Genomic DNA, 21,719 nt, shown 5'->3' on the forward strand with positions numbered 1-21,719 from the left:
TTGGGTGGGGAGAGGGAAGGAGAGAAAATTGGGAACTCAAAAACTTGTGGAACTGAGTGTTGTAAACTAAAGATAAAAAAAAAAATTTAAGATCCCAAATAAATAAATAAATGAATAGCACATGACTCCCACATATACTACATTACTATGTTCACAATCTCTAGATCCTCTCTCCCACATAACCAACTGCTATTGAGGGCTCTGGAGGAGAAAGTGAGGCTGGTGACTTTGCACAGTCCTGCCTCACTTAAATCCAACTCACTTGCACGTCATGGCATCACCTCCCTGATATCACGGCCTTCTTCAAGAAGGAAGGACAAACAGCAAGTACCAACCGCTGATGGAGTCATTTTTAACAGAATTGTCTTTCCCCCTAAACCCAGCTCTCTTCCATTTCGTTTTTTTGATAGTTTCTTTGATAGGAAATCTTTCCTGACTACAAGCCTAAATTTGCGTCCCCTTTACTCCTGACTTTGCCATTTGGAGTCAAACAGAACAAGTGTAATCCTTCTTCCACCTGTCAGCCCTTCAAAAACTTGAAGATAGCTATCATTGCCACCCCCTACCCTTCTCTTCTCCAGGATAAAGATCTTCAGCTCCTTCAATCAATCTTCATATGACATCACAACCCTTCATCATCTTTGCTACTCTCCTCTGGATGCTCACATTGTAGGGTGTACTCATTCAATTTTCTGTTTGCATTTTAAACACACAATTATTCCTGCCCTTCCCTCATACCAGCCGTTAAGATTTAAAAATAACTATCTTCTATGTTTCTGCCACACATTTCTATTTTTAACTGTAGTATATAATTACATAAAAATTATTAATTAAAGTTTCCTTCATCTTCCAGAAATACAGTATTTATGACAAAAGAGAAATTTATAATGAAGAAATCTTCAAAAGACTATGTTGGAAAAAACAAAATTTCATGATTTTTCCCTCACTTTCCCCTCTGTAACATCATATGGGAAAAATTACTCACACGGAAAGATGGAATTTCAACTTGAGTTCAAGGGGAAAGACCTTCTGACAATGATGAAAAATAGCATGTTATTTATCATTAAAACAGGTTGAAAAATTAGGTAAGAGGTTTGACTGTTGTTTAAAAACAAAACTCAACAAATATAAAAAGTCTCGCAGAACACTCTTAGCATTTAGCATGGTGCCTAGCAGACAGAAAATCCTTTAAAAAATGTTAGTTAACTGACTTTATTTGAAGTTAAATTCTGTTTTACTGTGGAAAAATATCAGAAACAAAGAATGACAAAACACTGCTGTAACTTTGAACTATAAGGTTACAGCTTCATTTGAATGCAAACTAAAGAAACAAGTGAATTGCTATATCCACCACTGAATAAGCAATGTGCCACTTTCATACCTCAAATTCTCCTTGAGTGCTCTGAACGTTGCACCACCTGGCAATAGGTTCAGGAACCACTTCCCAATCACCAGAGACTTGCTTAAGGATATTTACAAATGTTGACTTCCCTGCAGCTGTCAAAAGGCAAAAGAATACAACAATCAGAAAGAAGTGCTAAGAGCATTCACTAACCTTTATAAACTTATTCTTAAAATAAGGCATATTATAGCACACATTTTTGCAAGCCAATTTGCAGAATTTTCTTTGGAATTTTCTGTTTTTAAAAATGTAAGATTAATCTGTAATAAGATGATGCAACTTTTTGTGGATTTCTAATTTTGATTTTAAATGGAAAAGAACAAAAGAATAAGGAAAATAAATATATAGGTATTTGTGACTGAAAGAGGGTGTTAGTCAGTCATAGACTTACCTTCTAAGTCTTAACAATTTACATTTGTGCATTTATTTACATTTTTAACTGTGATTCACACATAGCTATTTGGCCAACTGGCCAAGTTCACTTCTCCAGACTAGTACTATAGTAATTTCTAAAAAGGGAGATTTTGCTAACTCCAAAATCACTTACATTTTTAAAAATATTTTATTGCTGCCTTTTTATATCACAGATTTGCAAATATATCTTTTCCCTCTCCCCAGGGACCTACCTTTGATGAGTTAGAAAAGAGTTGAGACAGATGGAGCAAGCAGGACATGAGGTAGGAGATAGGACCAGGATGTGACCAGCAAGAAAAGTGACTTGAAATGGGAACAACCTGTTTGTGACATGGCAGTCACTTCTGAATCAGTGACTGTGTACTGCAGACTGCATACTGGCAGATCACTGTCTTTTAAGAGCAAAGACCAAGATCAACAGCAAAGTAAAACAATACATGAGATGTACAATTGAAACTGTTCTTATCTATTCTATTTAGACAACTGTGTTGACTCTTTTAAAAAGATAAGAAATAGATAAAAGAAGAAACAATGACAAAGACTAGTATTAGTCCCTAAGAAAATTTCTTCCATGTAGGTAACTCCAGGTGAAAAAACTTCCTGCAATGCAGACATGCAACTGTTTCACAAGTTTTAAAGAGCTGCCTGGGGAAACTGAAACAATGTAAAATCAATTGCCACAAAGAGACTAAATAAGCTTAAAAGCTACCACTGGAAGCAGAGAGGTTGAACAGCCAAGGGCAAGCAGAGTTTAGTATATAAATAAGCTTGTTTGTCAAATCTTAAAGTAGAGAATACTGCCTAATAAAACAGTATGAACATTGGAGGAAAGTGTCGGAAGGGAAAGCTCCATGAAATGCCCAATTAGGCAAAATCATCCCAAGAACATTTAAGGAGAAAACTGGAAGAAACGTAAAAACGTACAAGATCTGTAATTTTCTTTAACAGCCTCTCCTCCTCCTTCCTAACCTCTCCACAGCCTATAGATCGCCCTCTCCTCCTGCTCCTCTGTTCTCTTTTCTCTGTGATTCTTCTTTATCCTGGTTCTGCTCCCACATCTCTGACTACTCCTCCGGCTCCCTTGCTGGCTCCTGGGCCACACTGAGCCCACTAAAGGCAGGTGTCCTTCAAGGCTCTGTCCTGGGCCCTCTTCTCTTCCCCCTCTCTGCAATTTCAGTTATGGACCTCATCTACTCCCATGGAGTCAATTATCATTCCCATGCTGAAGATTCTCAGTTCTGCTTTTCCAGTCGTCACCTCTCTGTTTACCTCCAGCCTTACATCTCCGACTTCCTATTGCACATCTCTTCATTGATGTCCCATAATCATTGGAAACTCAACACATCCAAAATGTTGCTTGTTGCCCTTCCCCCTCCATGCGTTCCCCCCATCATCCCAGTCAGTCACCCAGGCTCCCTACCTCAGTGCCACCAGCATCTCCTCACTATAGCCCTCTCTCACAAGGCCCCCAGAGCCAATCTATTGCCAAGACCTGTTGGTCCTGACACCTCCTGCATGTGCTCCCTCCTCTCCTCTGGCACTGCCACCACCCTGCTGAAGGCCCTCCTCGCCTCACACTGTAACCTACAGTAACCTGATGGCTTATCTCCGTGCCTCAAGCCTCTCCACTGCAGTCCACCCTCTTCTCAGCTGATAAATTAATCTTCCCAAAGTACAGATCTGACCATGTCACATCCCTCTCCACTCAATAAACTCCCTAATACCTCCAGGATCAAATGTAAAATCTCTGTTTGGCATTCATTCAAAGGTCTTCCACAAACTGGCTCCCTCCTCCCTTTCCAGCCTTCTTACACCTGATTTATTCTGCTCCACCTGTCCCTCAAAAGGATGCTTCCATAGTGACACTAGCTCTTCCTCAAACGAGAAATCCCATCTCTGGATTCTGGGCATTGATCCCCCCACCTAGAATAATCCTTCTCCTCACCTTAGCCTCCTGGCTTCCTTTAAGTCCTACCTAAAATGCCATCTTCTACAACAAGCCTTTCCTAATCCCTATTGCTATTGACTTCCCTCTGGGATTATGTCAATTTATCCAGGACAAATCTTGTTTGTACACAGTTGTTTGCTTGAGGTCTTTCTCAGGAGATGTGAGCTCCTTGAGAGCTAGAACTGTCTTTTTGCCTTTCTTTGTATCCCCAGAGCTAAGCACAGTGTCTGCCATATGGGGGGCACTTAATAAATGTTTGATTGATTGATAGTAAGGGCTTAATAAATGCTTATTGACTGACTGACTCCATCAACAACAGTGGGGCCACCACATTTAAACTAAATTTAGACACAGCGCCTGATGTGCTCTACAGGAGGAAGTAAAAATGGTGTGAAAGAAAGCAAAGATGGGAATAGAAACTAGACTAGATCCACAGATACAGAGGAGGTGAATGCTAAAGACAAAATAATTTTTAAGAAAACTTATTAATTAATTCTCAAAATATCTCAAAGAGGGAAAGGATGCTAAATGTTTGTGGGGGGAAAAAAACCACAGACCCTATTACCAAAAAAAGATAATCAAGGAAATACTCCCCAGGTATTTACTTTCCCATCTCCAAAACAAATTTTTATGTGAATAATCTACATGTTCACTTAAAACACCACGGAGTACCCATAAAATACTCAGAGGCAGCATGGAAAACTGGAAAGAGCTCTGGATTCAGAGCGAGAAGAAATGAGTTCTAATCACAAATCTACTACTTACTCCCTTTGTGACCCAGGTCACAAGTCAGCTCACCTGCCAGGACCCACTTCCTCATTTGTAAAAATAAGAAGGATGGACTAGAATGGAGGTATCTAACATGGAAAAGGGCCTGCTGTGTTCCCCAGTGCCTCTTGAACCAAGTTCAAATGTAATTGAGAAATAAATACTTGATGAAATAAAGCTCAATAAAACATGGATAATGGTAAATTACGGTTTTCCAAGTCAGCATACAACCTACAGGGATCTTTACTTATGGCTTTGCTCCCATTTCTATTTGAGTTTGACACCTCTAGATTAGATGACCGTTCTACCTCTAGATCTCTGATTGTATAATCCTTGAGAAAGGACCAGGCAGGTGTTTGCAAATGACATTAATCCTACAGCAGGCTGAAACAAGCAGAGACTAAGATTCCAATTGTTTATTGGCTGATGACCATAAAAAACAATTTGGTCTGGCTGAGCAAAAAGGGACTTTAAGACTCTCCTCCAATAAGAGGTCATGTCTTCCAAACATATTTACTCTGTGCCTTCAGAAGAAGAGTCCTTAAAAGATACAATCAACATAGAAAACTGTTTGAAGATTCTGATTATTAATACCAAGTAAGGCATAAAACAGTAAAGTGTGTACTTGCCAAAATGTATCTGCCACTGTCATAGATAGATAGATAGCAAGGTTCTTTAGATGCTCCACACCAGAGCCTCCTGGAGATCTCAAATCATTCAAAAGAGGGTAGACACACCCTCCCTGGTAGAGAAACCAAGTGAATAAAGAACTTTAATTGTCCAGGTTATGATATATTATTAGACAACCCAAAGAACTGGTCCATCAGTAGACAAAACAGTATGGCTAGACAATGAGCTGGGTGGGCCCAGACCTGGAGAAGTGTGGGCTAAATAGCCACTAGATACTGCACAGTGCTTTCAGTTTCTTCCTAAAACAAAGCACCTCCTTTAGAGGTTTCTACACTTACTGCCTCCACTTTCTCACCACCTCCTCACTTTCTCTGCTCTCTCCAATATAATCAATGATTTCCTGCTGCTAATTCCAGATTGCAAAGGGGTGACGAGTGTGAAGGAATGTGAAGTGTTCCTCACCTCCAACTCACTCTTCAAACCCAGCAATCTGACTTTCTACCACATGGGTCAACTTAAACTAGTTTTTTCATCCCTGCCAGCAATCTCTTAATTCCTAAATCCAATGGCCTTTTCTCAGTCTCTGAGTTGACAGGGTCCAGTTAAAGACTAAGAATGGATGAGAACTAGGAACGTTTTTAGGGAGCCAGGAGATAGGGAGTTTGAAGATGAGAGACCATGACAAAAAAAGAGAAGGTAAAAAGGGCAAGAGCTCTAGAAGAAGAAAGAGGTATGGGATAGAGGGCACAAGGAGAGGGGATTGGGCTTCATAAGGCAAAGGGCCACTTCTTACTCGGGACTTAGAACAAAGAAGAAAGAATGGGCATTGAAAGGGAGAAGGATGGAATCTTATTTTCTCAGTAAAGCAGGAGGCAAAGTTCTCCAGTGAGAAATTTGGGGTTGAGGGAGGATGGTAAAGGAGGCTTGCCAAGAAAAGGGAAAGTTTGGAACTGCTGTGGGAAAAGTCACCAAGAATAATAAAAGGATTGTCCTGAAGCAGAGAGTCACATGGAGATTACATAACAAATTTGTAGAGGACCTAGTCAGCACCCAGAGATATTTGGGGGAAGGAGGAAGGGCGGCACCATTTGGTATCTTCCCCTCTTTGAGATAATGCCCCTAAAATTATGTCACTTAGAGCAAAGATGCTGTCTTTGTGTATACTTGGTCTAAGTGTTCCTTCCTTGAAATTTGGGTTTTAGTTCCTGAATATACTTATTGTATGAATTTAGGCAAATCACTTCTATGAATCCTGGTTTCCTCATCTGTAAAACAGTAAAAGTAATTCTCACTTTACCTACATCACCAAACTTTTATGAGGATCTAACAAGGTAAAGAATGTGAAAGTACTTGGCAAACTGTAGAGCAAGATATTATCTAAAATGTGAACTGTATGTACCAATAACAATGCTACTAATAACAACCAAACCAGCTTTATCTTAAGCTAAAGACATTTAAGATAAATATCTTTTTAAAGACTTTTTTTAAATTGTATTTTTTTCCAATACACGTACAGATGGATTTTAGCATTCCTTTTTAAAATTCTGAGTTCTAAATTTTCTCCCTCCCTAAGACAGTAAGCAATTTAACATAAATTTGCTATATGTCAAAATGATCTAAACAAACATAAATATTCTAAACATCTACAAATTATAAATTATATATCTTTATAAAAAGCCCAGCAATGGATCCGGAATTGGGAAGATCTGAGTTCAAATTCAGCCTCAAATATCTCTTAAGGGTGTGACTCTGGGCAAAATATTTCACCTCTCTTTCCTCATCTCTAAAATGGGGATAATAATAGCATCTACCTCCCATGGCTACTATGAGGATGAGGTAATATCCGTAAAGCACCTTGCAAAATAGAGAAAAGACTAAGTAAATGCTACCTAGTTATTATCATCACTGAGAAAGCTAAAGCCTTGGCAAGTGACATCCATGGCCAGTTCCCAATGAATCATTCCACCTGAGAGAGCCTCCCTCTGAAGGCTAGAACCTTGTTCTTGTACACTGAGCTTGTTCCAAGTCGCTATACACTTCCAACCCATCACATGCTTCCCTTTATATTATGGTGGGTCTGCCTCAGTGGCATGAGCATCAATGTTTAACAACCAGCTCTCCAGGAGGAGAAAACATGTAAAAACATACTTTTAATTTTAATCTGCATTATTAACATTTTCTCCATGACTTTCTTAAGTCTAGAAAATTAAGAAAACAAGAAATCCAATCCAGATTTGTAGCTTTTGCTGATTTCCGTGGTGTAAATGGCTCATACTGAAAATTTAACAATCCTGAGCTAGTTTCTATAGGCTCCAGCACCTCCCTGGTCTGCCTCCTGCCCTTCCATCCCAAAAGCTTTTCTGTCATTCCAGTCTTCCTTTTCTGCACAAAGTAGAAGAAAGGAAGTTTAAAGGAGTTTTTCTCCAGTCAATTCAATTTAACAAATATTATATTAAGTTTCTGTATGTAACACATAGTACTAGAGTCTAGGGAAGATACAAAGTTAGGATGAGACAGTATCTGCCCTCCTGGAACTTACAGTCTATCAGTGAGAGAGGATATTGACACAAATAACCATCATATAAAAATAACATTATTAAGTGCATAAAGAGCAAAGAAGAAAAGGTTACTAGAAAGATAGAAGGGGAAGGGATTAAGAGAGAGCTGATAATCAGTCCTTTTGCATGTCACTGGATAAATAAGAAAAGAGCTCCTTCCTTTTTCCTCCTCCAAAGGGAAAGTCTCAAAGAAAAAAGATCTATAAAAATGAAGGTGGCAAAGAAGGAAGGGTTGAGTAAGAAAAAAGAAACTTAGACAATTGCCCAAAAAGTGGAACAAGACACAGTCTGGAAGGGGAAGCCAGACTTCTGTTATTTTCTAGGGTACCTGTACAGTGAAAAGAAGACTGTACTTAACCCATTCCTATTAAAAACACTAGAAAGCATAGGAATAAATGGAACCTTCCTTAAAATTATAAATAGCATCTACCTAAAACCATCAACAAGCATTATTTGTAATGGGGATAAGCTAGATGCATTCCCAATAAGATCAGGGGTGAAACAAGGATGTCCATTATCATCCCTACTATTCAATTTGGTACTAGAAACGTTAGCTGTAGCAATAAGAGAAGAAAAAGAAATTGAAGGAATTAGAATAGGAAAAGAAGAAACTAAATTATCACTTTTTGCAGATGATATGATGATTTATTTAGAGAATCCTAGAGAATCAAGTAAAAAACTACTTGAAATAATAAACAACTTTAGCAAAGTTGCAGGATATAAAATAAACCCACATAAATCCTCAGCATTCCTATACATTACTGACAAAGCCCAACAGCAAGAGATAGAAAGAGAAATTCCATTCAAAGTTACTGTAGACACTATAAAATATTTGGGAGTCTATTTGCCAAGACAAACCCAGGGCCTATATGAACATAACTATGAAACACTTTTCGTGCGAATAAAGTCAGATCTAAATAAATGGAAAAATATCAGCTGCTCATGGTTAGGCCGAGCTAATATAATAAAAATGACAATTTTACCTAAATTAATCTATCTATTCAGTGCCATACCAATCGAACTACCAAAAAATTATTTTACTGAGCTGGACAAAATAATAACAAAATTCATCTGGAAAAACAAGAGGTCTAGAATATCTAGGGTATTAATGAAAAGAAAGGTGGCCTAGCCATACCAGATATTAAACTGTACTACAGAGCAGCAGTCATCAAAACTACCTGGTACTGGCTAAGAAACAGAGGTGTGGATCAGTGGAATAGGATAGGAATACAAGATGGAGAAGTCAACAACTATAGCAATTTACTCTTTGATAAACCCAAAGAGGCCAGCTTCTGGGCTAATAATTCACTATTTCACAAAAACTGTTGGGAAAATTGGAAAATGGTAGGGCAGAAACTGGGCATAGACCAATACCTTACACCATATACCATAATAAAGTCAAAATGGGTTCATGATTTAGGAGTAAAGGCTGATACTATAAGTAATTTGGGAGAGTAAGGAATAGTTTACTTATCAGATTTATGGAAAAGAAAAGAATTTCATGACCCAACAAGAATTAGAGAGCATTACAAAATGCAAAATGGATAATTTTGATTATGTTAAATTGAAAGGTTTTTGTACAAAAAAAGCCAATGCAACAAAAATTAGGAAGGAAGCAGAAAACTGGGAGAAAATCTTTACAACTAGTATTTCTGATAAAGGCCTCATCTCTAAAATATACAGGGAACTGAGCCAAATATATAGGAATACAAGCCATTCCCCAATTGAGAAATGGTCAAAGGATATGAACAGGCAGTTTTCAGAGGAAGAAATTAAAGCTATCTATAGGCATATGAAAAAATGCTCTAAATCACTACTGATTAGAGAAATGCAAATCAAAACAACTCTTAGATACCACATCTCTCCTGTCAGATTGGCTAAAATAAGAAAACAGGAAAATGATAAATGCTGGAGAGGATGTGGGAAAATTGGAACATTGTTACATTGCTGGTGGAGTTGTGAGATGATCCAGCCATTTTGGAGAGTAATTTGGAACTACGCCCAAAGGGCCATAAAAATGTTCATACCCTTTGACCCAGCAATACCACTTCTAGGGTTGTATCCCCAAGAAATCACACAAACAGGAAAAGGACCCATATGCACAAAAATATTTATAGCAGCTCTTTTTGTGGTAGCCAAGAATTGGAAATCAAAGGGATGCCCATCAATTGGGGAATGGCTGAACAAGCTGTGGTATATGAAGGTAATGGAATACTATTGTGCCATAAGAAATGGGGATGATACGGACTCCGTAACAACCTGGAAAAACCTACACGACATAATGCTGAGTGAGCGGAGCAGAGCCAGAACATTGTACACAACCACAGATGTATGGATTCCATGAGGACCAACCCTGACAAACTTCGCTCTTCTCAGCAACACAAGGTGCAAAGACAACTCCAAAGGACTCACGATGGAGAATGCTATCTACATCCAGAGAAAAAACTATGAAGTTTGAATGCAGATTGAGGCACACTTCATGCTCGCATTTTTTTCTTCTCTTTTGTTTTTGTTTTTGGGGTTTTTTTTGGTTCTGTTTCTTCTTTCTCATGATTCATTCCATTGGTCATAATTCTTCTCCACAAAAAAAAAAAAAAAGAAGACTGTACTTAGAGTTCAAAGACCTGAGTTTAGATCCTAGCCTTGCTCCATATGACCTCTATAACTTTGGGCAAGTCACATAATTCCCCCGGCCTCTATTTCCTCATCTGTATGACCTATAGGCAAGTGTAATTGATGAGGGGAAGACCAAAAGTGATCATGGGTGACTCTGTGTAGAAAACAAATGGATGTTACTTAAAAGAAGCAAGGAAAGAAAACACTGAAAAAGTAAACAACCATAATGCTAATCAGAGGAGTGAAAAGAATAGAAGGTGTTCACAAGAAACCACCAAAAAATATACTTTAAAAAAAAGGTCAGGCCATCAACTGGATTCTAAAATCATTCCCCTAACTTATAACACTGGACTATTCTGCCTTCTCTCGATGCTGCCAAAGAGAAAGGAATGTTCATGCTGGTCACATCCTAAAAAGTGGAAGAAATGCTACCCTCACAACAGATTTGTAGCAGAAGAACAATACTTACTCTTATTTTCCAGCTTGGGCAAAAGTCCATCTTTTCAACCTTTTTTTGGAACAAGCTAATACATTAATATTCTTTATGGAGGCAAAAAGGAATACAGCCAAGGATACTCAGGCAAAAAAAGATTGGGGAAAAAAGTCATGGGAACTAAGAAGTTCCTACTGATAGTGTTTTATACTGAGATCATTGGCCAAAAGTCATTCTGCACAGAATACTAAGATCAGAGGCAGGAGGTGAACCCACCATAAACAAAACATAATCGAGCATTCCACTAAAGGGGAGCATGAGGTGAGGGGTTGTGAGAGTACAGAGCTACAGTGACCAATTTAAAAACAAGGTCTGCAAAGAAAGACAGTAGGATTTGAGGTTACATAGTTCTTTCTAGCCTGCAGTGGGAGGACTTCTAGGTCACTGACAATTTACCGTGGGAACTAGCCATTTCACAACTTCACAAGGCCTCAGTTTCCTCATATGTTAAAGTGACAAGATGAGAAAAACAATGACCTCTTGAGTGTGAATGAGAATCAACTGAAAAATGTCTCTGGAAACTTTCAAAACCATAAAAATTGCTGTATTAATGCAAGCTATAACTCACCTGAATAAGTCAAAAACATGGTTTGTTCTACAGTCAAAATTAACATTAAGTATGAAAGGCCCTGTCTGCTTTCTCCAATGGCTCCACAGCAATTAATAACTGGAACTCACATAATTTAATACTTTTTACTAGGACTTTACCAAGCCTAAAAAGCACTCTGGGAAGAGACATGAAAAATGAAAATGCTTTTCAAAGGTCAGTATAAGAGAAGAAGCCTCTCAAATATATTTATAAATCATATTCGGCAAATCCATTATTACTGGTTTATGATAGATTATTGTTCTTCAAGGACTAGCCTAGCTATAAGAATAACAAAATTTCCAAAGAAACTTTAAAAGACACTATACTAAATTATAGAGATTGTAATCTGTGTTGGAGGAGGAAATACCCATACCAAATTAATAATTTAAAAATTGCAAAGTACTTTTAATACAGTATCATATATTTGATTGAAAAGAATAGGAAAAGAGAGGCCTGGACTGAAGGAGAATGGATTTGTAATTAAAGCCAGACTAAATTTGAAAGAAAATGAGTAAACAAGGTGATTTCAAGATGTTCATATCGATGAAGAAGGGCAAAGATTGAATTTGAGAGAAGAGAACTGTGGGAGAACTTAAGAATAAGATAAAGGAGAATTTGAGCTGAAGGAGAAGGGATCATTCTGAAGAAAGGCTATAGCATGGGGGAATGTGAACACAAGCCTCTGATGAATACATAACACAGTAGTGTGTGAATTAGTAAGTACAAAATAAATTAGTACACAGCTAGGTGGTGAAGTAGATAGATTGATGGCCCTGGAGTCAGGAAGATGAGTTCAAATGTGGCCTCAGACATCGAGTAGCTGTATGACCCTGGGCAAGTCACTTTACCCTGTTTGCCTCAATTTCCTCATCTGTAAAATGAGCTGGAGAAAGAAATGACAAACCACTCCAGTATCTCTTCAAGAAAACCCCAATGGGGTCACGAAGAGTCAGACACAACTGAAAAATGACTGAACAATAACAAAATTAATTTCTATAATAAACCTTACAACTTTTATATCTTCAAAAACTTTTTAATATACAAGATTGTCTCCTTTTGCTGCATTCACTTGTTTTATACAATTTTGCACCGAATTCACAAGATTTTGAGACATTCTTTAATTCTTCATCATGAACCCACCCATCACAGTGCATTCTAACTTTATCTTTGACAAACAGTTCATTTTTCTAATTCTAGCCCTGTTTAATAGTCTAAGGATTTCAATGGGGAAAGCTGTTGCTTTTAAGCCATTCCCTAACCTAGAATGTAGTGAAAAGTTTGCTGTTTTTAGAGTCAGAAGACCTGGGGTCAAATCCCAGTTCTGCTACTCCCTACCTTTCTGATCACAATTAGGGAAGTCATGTTACCTCCCTTGCTCTCAGTTTCCTAAACTGTAAAATTAAGAGATTTGACTAAATGACCTCTATTTCCTGCTATAAATCTATGACCCCTACAATCCTAGTTCTAGCCACAGGACAGAAGATGGGGGGTGGAGAGAGGAATCTGTAGAATGAATATTCTGTCAATGAAAGAAACAGGGCTGGGCCTCTTGGAGAACAAACTGACCTTTTTTTTAGCACATAAAAATGAAGCCTTAAGCTAGTTTTGTTATTGAAAGAATGGACACTAGGAAGAGATCAATAATTATTCCTTGAATAAATTCCTTAAAAATGTGCGCCTTAGCAGGCAGAAATAAAATTTTACTGTATTTATTTTTTCAATCTTTATTGGTCATTAAGAGATGGGTAAGAAACTCAAGTCAAAAGAAAAAAGAAATAGATTATGGTCCTAGCATCTAGAATTAGAAGAGACCTTGGAGGTCAACTGGTCCAGCCTCCTCATTTTTCAGATGAGGAAACTGTGACCCAGAGATTGGGTCACACATACAGAGTAGCAGAGATGAGATTTGAATCTAAGTTTGCTGACATCCAAACCAAGTGCTCTTATTCACTCACTGGAGATGGGAAAGCCAGGAGCAAGTTACCATTTCCGCATCTTGATATTGACATATCACAGGTGGGCATAAAAAATTAAAATGGGAATTTGGGGTAGTTTTGTAGAAGCTACATTTGACACTCAAAGGCCAACAAATGACAAAGAAAAAGTTTAGAAACCCAGAGATGCATAAAATATATGCATAGTACTGTATAATATCAATCCAGATTTTACAACAAGGTACTTGTAAACACCCTATAAAAGGAAAAGAAAATACTCAGACTTCTCCAGTAGGAAGGGAGGGCCAAAAAAATTTACTTGGATTTTCCAGATCTCAGAGGCACCTCACCCCTAACCCCCAGAGACATGGAATGGGGATGGGAATCCATGTGGAATGGGGATGGGAATCCAACAGGAGAGATGGGTGGTGCTAAACTGTAAAGGCCTTGAGTGCCCAAGCAAAGGAGTCACAGCAGGACTTTGTAGACAATTAAGATTTTTTGAGGAGAGTGAAAAAATAATTACAAAGGGAAGATTAGTGTAAAAGTCTTATTAAGGTCAGGTTGGAGGCAGCAGAGACAGAAGGCAGGAAGATGCCTTAGTCAGATGCCTTCCAGAACGCATGTGCTGTCCCGTTCCATTATGGATAGCTGGTTTTGCAGAAGGCTGGTTCTCCCTTTTTTCTTATTCTTTGCTACTTTATAGGCAGTGAAGGAGAGGGGATGTGTTCAGCAACAGAGGTGATGCAAAAAACAAAAGTTAGCGATAAAAATTAAAAACAAACAAAAAAAAACCATTCCAAGAGTCCAAGTGGTAAGTGATATAAGCCTGTGATAATCTCTCACTTCGGTTGATATTAACACGCTAAAGGTTTGCAAACATTTCCTTCATGCCAACCCTGAGAAATGAAGATTGCGTTATCCCCATTTTACAGATGAGGAAACCGAGGCTCAAGTAAATTAAGCAACTGACCCGGAGTGACGCGGCCAATGAGCTCGAACAGGAAACTGAGTCAAGCTGAAGCAGCTTCCACTGAAAGGTGCTGCTCTCGGGGCTGCCCGGGCTGGGGGCCCAGACAATCTGGGCCGGACCGCAACCTCGGCTTCTCCGGGAATAAGAACCCTTCTCCTCCCCCTCCGCTCTCCTCCCCGACCCCCGCGGGAGGCGGTTGAGGAGGAAAGGGCCGATAGGGGCCCTTCGTACCTGGGGGGCTCCAGGGACCGCTCTAATCCGTCCCTCAGGACCCCAGCCTCCTCCAGCCTCAGTTTCCCCGCCTGTCAGATAGGGGCGCGGGTCTGGGGGCCCCTGAGCCTTCTTCCGACACTCTCCCACCCTGGCCTCAGTTTCCCCGCCTGTCAGATGGGGCACGGGCCTGAAGGGCACTTGAGCCTCCTTCCGGACCTCCCCCGCCCGGGCCTCAGTTTCCCCCCCTGTCAGATCAGGGAGATCGCGGGGCTCCGTGGGGGTCGGAGGCGCCTCACCGATGTTGCCTTCGACGGCGATCTTCTTGATGCGGGCCCGCCCGGCGCCGCCTGCGGGGGACGGGCAGCTCCTCTTGGGCGGGGTGGCCATCTCGTCTCCTCCGCGGCAGCCGCAGCTCTGACAGGGCGCGAGCGACAGGGAGACGCGGGAAACGCGGAAGACGGCACCGCGCTCGCGCCGCGTCGCCAGCCGCGTTTGATTTTGGCGCGCGGGGGAGGGGAGGGGCGGGACGATGACGTCAGTGTCACCTCCTCTTGCCCCGCCCCCCCACGGAAGCTTCCCTCGACCTCCCCCGACCTCCCGGACTTCCTGCGGCCTAAGCCGCGCGTGCGCAGTCCGAGCCCCGAGTTGCGTCAGGAGAAGAGGCTGGGGGTGGGGCTAAGCGGTCTCCCGCCACCGCCTCCGCCGCGGTCCCTCCTCCTCCCTAGCTTACGAAGTCTTCCGAAGCACCGAAAAAGGCTAGCTGAAAGCGGCCGATTTCCGATAGATCGATAGACTCGAACGGTGAGGCGCTCTCCTTGGTAGCTGCGCCTGCGCCCTTGGAGAGAGGCTGGGGTGGGGGAGGGGCGTCCCCTCCCGAGGCTCTTGGAGTTAAGGACGTTAAGTAGAGCCAAAGAACAGCCCCTGCCCTCGAGGAGCTTACACTCCTTGAAGACAAGACATAAAAAGGAACTATTAAAGGAGGGGTAGCCCCAAAGTTGGTCCTCGAACCCCCCCACCCTCGCTGGACCGATGGGGAAACTGAGACGCTGAACGGTGAAATGAGTGGCTCAGGGTCACACAACCTGAGGCAGGATTTGATCCCACGTGATCACTGAACCCTGATTCTATCCACTCTACGGTCTCCACCGCTTGCTGGTGGACAGCTGAGCACCCAAGACAGCGTCCAGCGAAGTCTCCCAGAAAGAAGGCGCTCCAAAACTGTCCAGTGAATAGCCTCCCAGAAAGGAACCCCAAAAACTGTCCAGTTAATAGCCTACCAGGAGTAAGGAACCCCCAGTGTCCAGTGAATAGCCTCCCAGAAAGAACGAACCCCCAAAACTGTCCAGTGGATAGCCTCCCAGAAGGAAGGAACCCCAAAACTGTCCAGTTATAGCCTCCCAGGAGTAAGAAACCCTAAAACTGTCCAGTGAATAACCTCTCAGAAAGAAGAAACCCCCAAAATTGTCCAGTGCATAGCCTCCCAGAAAGGAACCCCAAAAACTGACCAGTGAATAGCCTCCCAGGAGGAAGGAACCCCAAAACTGTCCAGTGAATAGACTCCCAGAAAGGAACCCCCAAAACTGACCAGCAAAAAGCCTCCTAGGAGTAAGGAACCTCCAGTGTCCAGTGAATAGCCTCCCAGAAGGACGGATAACAAGAGCTGAGTTTCAGCAGTTTTGAGTTTTTGCATCTGGTGGACAAAGGCTTTTTAGCCTGCAGTAGACACAGAATTCTCAAGCGGATCTTCTACATGTAGGACATCTCCCTTTTCCCAAAATGCATTAGAACTGGAGAGTTGCCCCCACAGGGGCTACTACCTCAGGTTTTAGGGGCAACACTGGGGATCTAAATGAGTGCCCACCAGTGGACTCTCTGTCAACAATCAGCTATTAGATATAATTAGCTCTTAGCCAATGAATTTACTAAGATGGGATAGTAACACACACATAAATAACTATAAAATATTCTCCTTCCTCCCTACCCCAGACCCCATAGATTAGGAGCCTGATTTTGTCAGTGGAATATATATACACCTGTACAGAAAGAAGAAATAGATAAGGATTTGGGGAAACAGACCTAAGACTGGCACTGAGGAGTGTCATAGTAGTGATGAAGACCTTCAATTGTCCACACATTTGCTGAACCACTAATAATTTCTTGACTTGCCTTGTTTTAATTTTATCTTTCCAAAGGTGGGGAAATCAACAACGGGAAATTCTATTCTGGAACTGATTCTAACTCAGAGAAATTGATATCTGGAATTGAAATGAGGGAAACCCTGGGAGGAAATGACCACTCCATTCTAGAGTCTTAATAAAGAAGGTAAGTCTGGGCATAGTCTGACAGCCATTCTAGATTTTTGGAAAGCAGATTTCAAAGGGTTCCAAGGAGGAACCCGTGGAAGAAAAAGAATTTCAGAATGAAGTTCTGAAGATACATCCCAATAAGAAAGAAAAATGAGATTTGTGTGAAGGGATCAATGTGGATACAAAGGGAAGTTAGCAACCAATTTAAATATTACACTCTAATAATAGGAGAAATATACAGAAGATGGAAATAAGCCCAGGTAACAGATGCTCCCAACTGAACACAATAGCAGAGATGAGAGCTGGCAAGGGAAGAGTAATGATAGTAACAGTAATGATGATAATGATAGCTAACTTTTACTATGTGCCAGGCTTAGTGCTATGCCCTTTACAATTGTTGTTTGTCCTTCACTTTCAAAGAGGACCAGTGACATCATGTGAATTGAATGTAAGTGAGGCAGGGTTCAACGGCCATCAGCCTCACTCTCTCTTCTAGAATCATAGAAGTCCTGAGTCCAGGGGCAAGACAAAAGTCTGGCTTGGTCCAGGATGCAGAGGATGACCTTGGTGTCTTCAGCATCTGACCAAGCTCCAAGCTCTCCACGGTGCCTGCTTGAGCCACCTTCATGGCCATTGGAACAAATTATTCTCATCTGCCCGTTCATGCTTGGGATAGACATCCCCCTAATTCACCGAGGGATCTGAGGCCTGTTGGTTACCCTCAACCTGGTTTAGCCCTTCTGCTGAGATGATTTTGCCTGGGTGTGGCCTGTGCATGTTACAGCTTCTTGGAGCCACAGGTGATAGTTGGTGAATTGGCGGACACCTGAGCAACCCTGAAAAGGGCTCAGCAAGCCCTCATACCAGAAGTACTAGTCCTCCCTGAACACCCCATACACCCTGCTTTATAATTATTATCCTCATGACAACCCGAAAGGTAGAATGGTATTCCCATTTTACAGATGAGGAAACCGAGACAAACAGAAGTGACTTGCCTGGGGCACACAACTAATGTCTGAGGCAGGATGTGAACTCAGGTCTTCCTAACTCCAGGTCCAGTATTCTATTCACTGCACCACCTAGCTGCCTACAATTCAGTAGGATTATCATTTCCTACTCTGGAAGCTCTGCCCCTCCTACTTCAGCAAAGAATTACATTTGTTTTTTTGATTGCTTTGTTTATTGTTCAGTCATGTCTGACTCTTCCTAGCCCCATTTGGGGTTTTCTTGACAAAAATACTGGAATGGTTTGCCATTTTCTTCTCCAGCTGAGGAAACTGAGGCAAACAGGGTTAAGTGACTTGCTTAGGGTCACACAGCTAGGAAGTATCTGATGCTACATTTTTTTGGCCACTATGCCTCACTCATGATTTATAATGAACTTGCAGTCTGCAAAATGCATCAGATTTTTCAGAATAAGTTCTATATTACTCTCTTCTCATACTTATGGAATTGACCTTTTTTTTTTGCCTATATGCAAATATCCATATGGAGTTTTCTCTTATCAGATTCAGCCCAATACTTTGTAGCCTGTCAGAGTTCCTTTGGATCACCATGTTAATTGTCCTTCCCAAGTTGGTGTCAGCTGTAAATTTGATAAACTTGCCCATTATACCTTTATCCAAGCCCTTGCTAACAGTGTTAAATAAGGCAAGACTAAGCTTCCTGGGGTCCTCCACTGGAGAACTACTGCAATGTTGAAATTGAACCATTAAGAACAACTCCTTGAGGATGGCCATCTAACCTATTTTGAATCTGATTGTACCCAAAGGGACATATTTTAACCACTGTTTTTAATATATCACACAAATACAATTGTTTCCCAAACTACAACTACTTTAATTTATAAAAAAGGATGATAGAACTCTGTCCTGGGCAACACCATGGGTAAGGTTTATGCCTGTGTCTTGGTTAAAAGATTCATCAATTAGATTATGAGAAATGTATGCATCAGCAGGAATGAGAAAGGTTGTATGCCTACTAATGGCTGCCTCAAACATGCATTTCTTATTGCAGTTCATCTTAGATAAAGCCCAATATAAAAGGAAAACGTGTGGGGTGGCCCGACTTGACGTAATCAATACATGTGGCAGAGTGCCATGCAAGACAATATAGTGAGCATTAAAATGGGCCAGTTTGCACAGGGAGGCCAGTTAGTGTTATAGAAAGATTTTACTGGGATAGTAGGGATAGCTAGGTGGCACAGTGGATAAAGCACCAGACCTGGAGTCAGATTTACTTGCACAGTAAGAAATATATTGGCACTTTTATACCCTTTGAAAATAGATATCTTGTCTTCTAATCATCCGGGCAAGCAAACTTGAGAAATAAGAGACTGAATTCTGAACTCATCAGAATCTGACTCAGGAAGGCTACATACTGCAACCTGCCGATAGTAGGGGCACTAGGAAGAGGCGATCTGGGTAATGATGTTGTGTTATCTAAATTAAAGATCAGTCTGCGATATGCTGACCTGATGAAGACTTCATCAGATGAAGCAGTGACATGGATACGTACCGTATTAGGCAACACACAAAATGTACTCTTGAGATCAATACAGTAAGAAGCCAGTGTTTTCTCTTTAATTTATATACAATATTTACCTATATACCAATATTTATCTCTCCATTTTTTCTACAAGAATAGTACAATTTATCAAAAGCTTTGCTAAAATCCAAGTAAACTATATTGACAATATTCCCCTCTTCTACTTTTGTAGGTAGCTAGACGACACAGTGGATAGAGTTCCAGACCTGAAGTCAGAGAAACTCATCTTCCTGAGTTCAAATCCTGCCTCAGACACTTCCTAGCTGTGTGACCCTGGGCAAGTCACCTAACTCTATTTGCCTCAGTTTCCTCATCTGTGTAATGAGCTGGAGAAGGAAATGGCAAACCACTCCAGAATCTTTGTCAAGAAAACCTCAAATGGGGTCATGGAGAGTTGAACATGACTCAATGACTGTTTGGCAATCCTGTCAGAAAAGCAAATGAGGTTCATCCACATGACTTGTTCTTTACGAAGCCACGTTTGCCAAGCATCCTCTTAATGATCCATTTTAGCTGAATAGTCTATAATTTATAGACTGTTCTCTTTCCTTTTTAGAAAGGAAAGACATTACACCTGCTCCAGTCTTATGATAGCTCTCAATTTTCCGTGATCTTTCAGATGTTACTGACAGTAGCTCAGTAATCATATGGGCCAGTTCTTTTAGTTCTTGAGTATGTAGGTCACCAGGGCCAGGTGGCTTGATTTACATCACGAGTAGGTAGGCATTCTCTTATTCTGGCCTTATTTCTCTTAGGTATCAACTCTACTAGAGATTTTCATTCTATCAATTTTAGTGTAAAGTTCATTCTCTTTGCAGAACAAAGAAGAAATAAGGCAAGAAATGAGAAGTTTTGCCTTCTGCCTGGACTCTAGGCTCATTCTCCCATACTCTACTTGCACTTTCAGCTGAGGTCCCAGTGAATAGCTACTTCCACCCTCAGAGTTCTAGGGTAGACCCTGAAGGGTTGGAGGTATCTTAATGCTATCTCTCACGAGTCCCTAACAGTGTGCTTCCCCCCATTGATTGTCATTTGATATCACTTAGCCAGACTTAATTAGCTTGGAAAAATGGGTATTTACTAAGATTGATATAGTAAAAACAATTGATATAAAACATCTCCTTCCCTCTGCAAAAAAAAAAAAATCAACCCACTCTCCTGCCAGTAAATACAGAGTCTAGGGGACAGTGGGCTCAAGCTTGGAGATCCTATGTTGCAAAGGGGTAATTCAACAGTTCCTAGTTGCTGAAAGTCCTTCCTGGGATACTCATGGAGCTCCCCTTAGGTATGTTGTAACTTTCTACTAACTTTTTTTTATAAGCTGCTTTTCCTCAGCGGGTCTATTTTGGTTTTGGCTCCCAATGTACTCACTACCACCAACTACTGCTGTCCTGGGGATGCTGCTGGGATGCTAATGAGAAAAATTTTTCACCCCTTCAAGTTTCTGAAGGTCATCCTCCAGTCAAGGTGGGGGGATTGAGGGTCATCTTCATCACCCTCCCTCCCACCCCCCAACTAATTCCCTCTCAGGGGCTTGGCTGGACCTACTACTCTCTCCTGGCTCTAGGCTGGAATTTCTGGCTTCTGAACTGGTCTGCTAGTTATTTTTTAATTTTTTTTTGCTTTGCCTTTTTTTTATTTAATCAAAGTTAAGACCGGTGGGTAAACATAAGTACAGCACAGTTACTTCAGATCATTCTTCATATTTGTGTACATACAGACTGATGAACTTAATCCCAGAGAAACCTGCAGTCAGCAATAAAGTGCATACAGCCTTTCTTCCCCTCACTCAAAAAGAATTTTTAAAAAACCACACAAACTTCTAATCTCATTGGCACACACTCTCTCATTACAAATGATTCATACATAAATAGGTCATGGGTGCAAAGAAGCTAATATGCTAACATATGGATAACCTTTGTTAATGAAAAACAGAAGCAGCCATAATGATTAAAATACATTCAGTTACTGATAACTAGTTGTGCCATAAGGGGCATTATTCAAAGAAAAATCATGCTGCAGAGAAAAGCTATAGATACACACACAATGAGAAAATAAACTGCTGCAAGGTTAATGCATGCATGTTTAATACTGGAAAAGCACAGACCTCCAATATTTCTCCATGTTGTCCTCTGCACTCAACTAAAATTAAAATGATCTTAAAAGGATAATACTTGTAAAGTTTACTTAAGTCTTTTCAGCCACAGAAACTGCAATGGAAATAAATGTTCAGTCATTTTCAAAACAAAAACAAAAATCTATTCTTCTGATGACATGCAGGATTAAAAGGTCTATGCAAGACACATTGCTCTACATTCCCAATGATTA

The 21,719-nt window shown here is 40.7% G+C and overlaps 1 protein-coding gene across 1 annotated transcript in view; it reads right to left on the reverse strand.

The window, feature by feature from the left end:
• Positions 1-14,925, reverse strand: part of DCK (deoxycytidine kinase) — a 33,956-nt gene extending 19,031 nt beyond the window's left edge. The window contains exons 1-2 of the mRNA XM_036763937.1: positions 14,835-14,925; positions 1,382-1,497 (exon numbers count right to left, since the gene is read on the reverse strand). Coding sequence (XP_036619832.1) covers positions 1,382-1,497; positions 14,835-14,925 — 207 coding nt within the window. The remainder of the gene's footprint in view (positions 1-1,381; positions 1,498-14,834) is intronic.
• Positions 14,926-21,719: the final 6,794 nt, after the last annotated feature.

Source organism: Trichosurus vulpecula, chromosome 6 (genome assembly GCF_011100635.1).
Source record: "Trichosurus vulpecula isolate mTriVul1 chromosome 6, mTriVul1.pri, whole genome shotgun sequence".
Lineage (NCBI taxonomy): Eukaryota > Metazoa > Chordata > Mammalia > Diprotodontia > Phalangeridae > Trichosurus > Trichosurus vulpecula.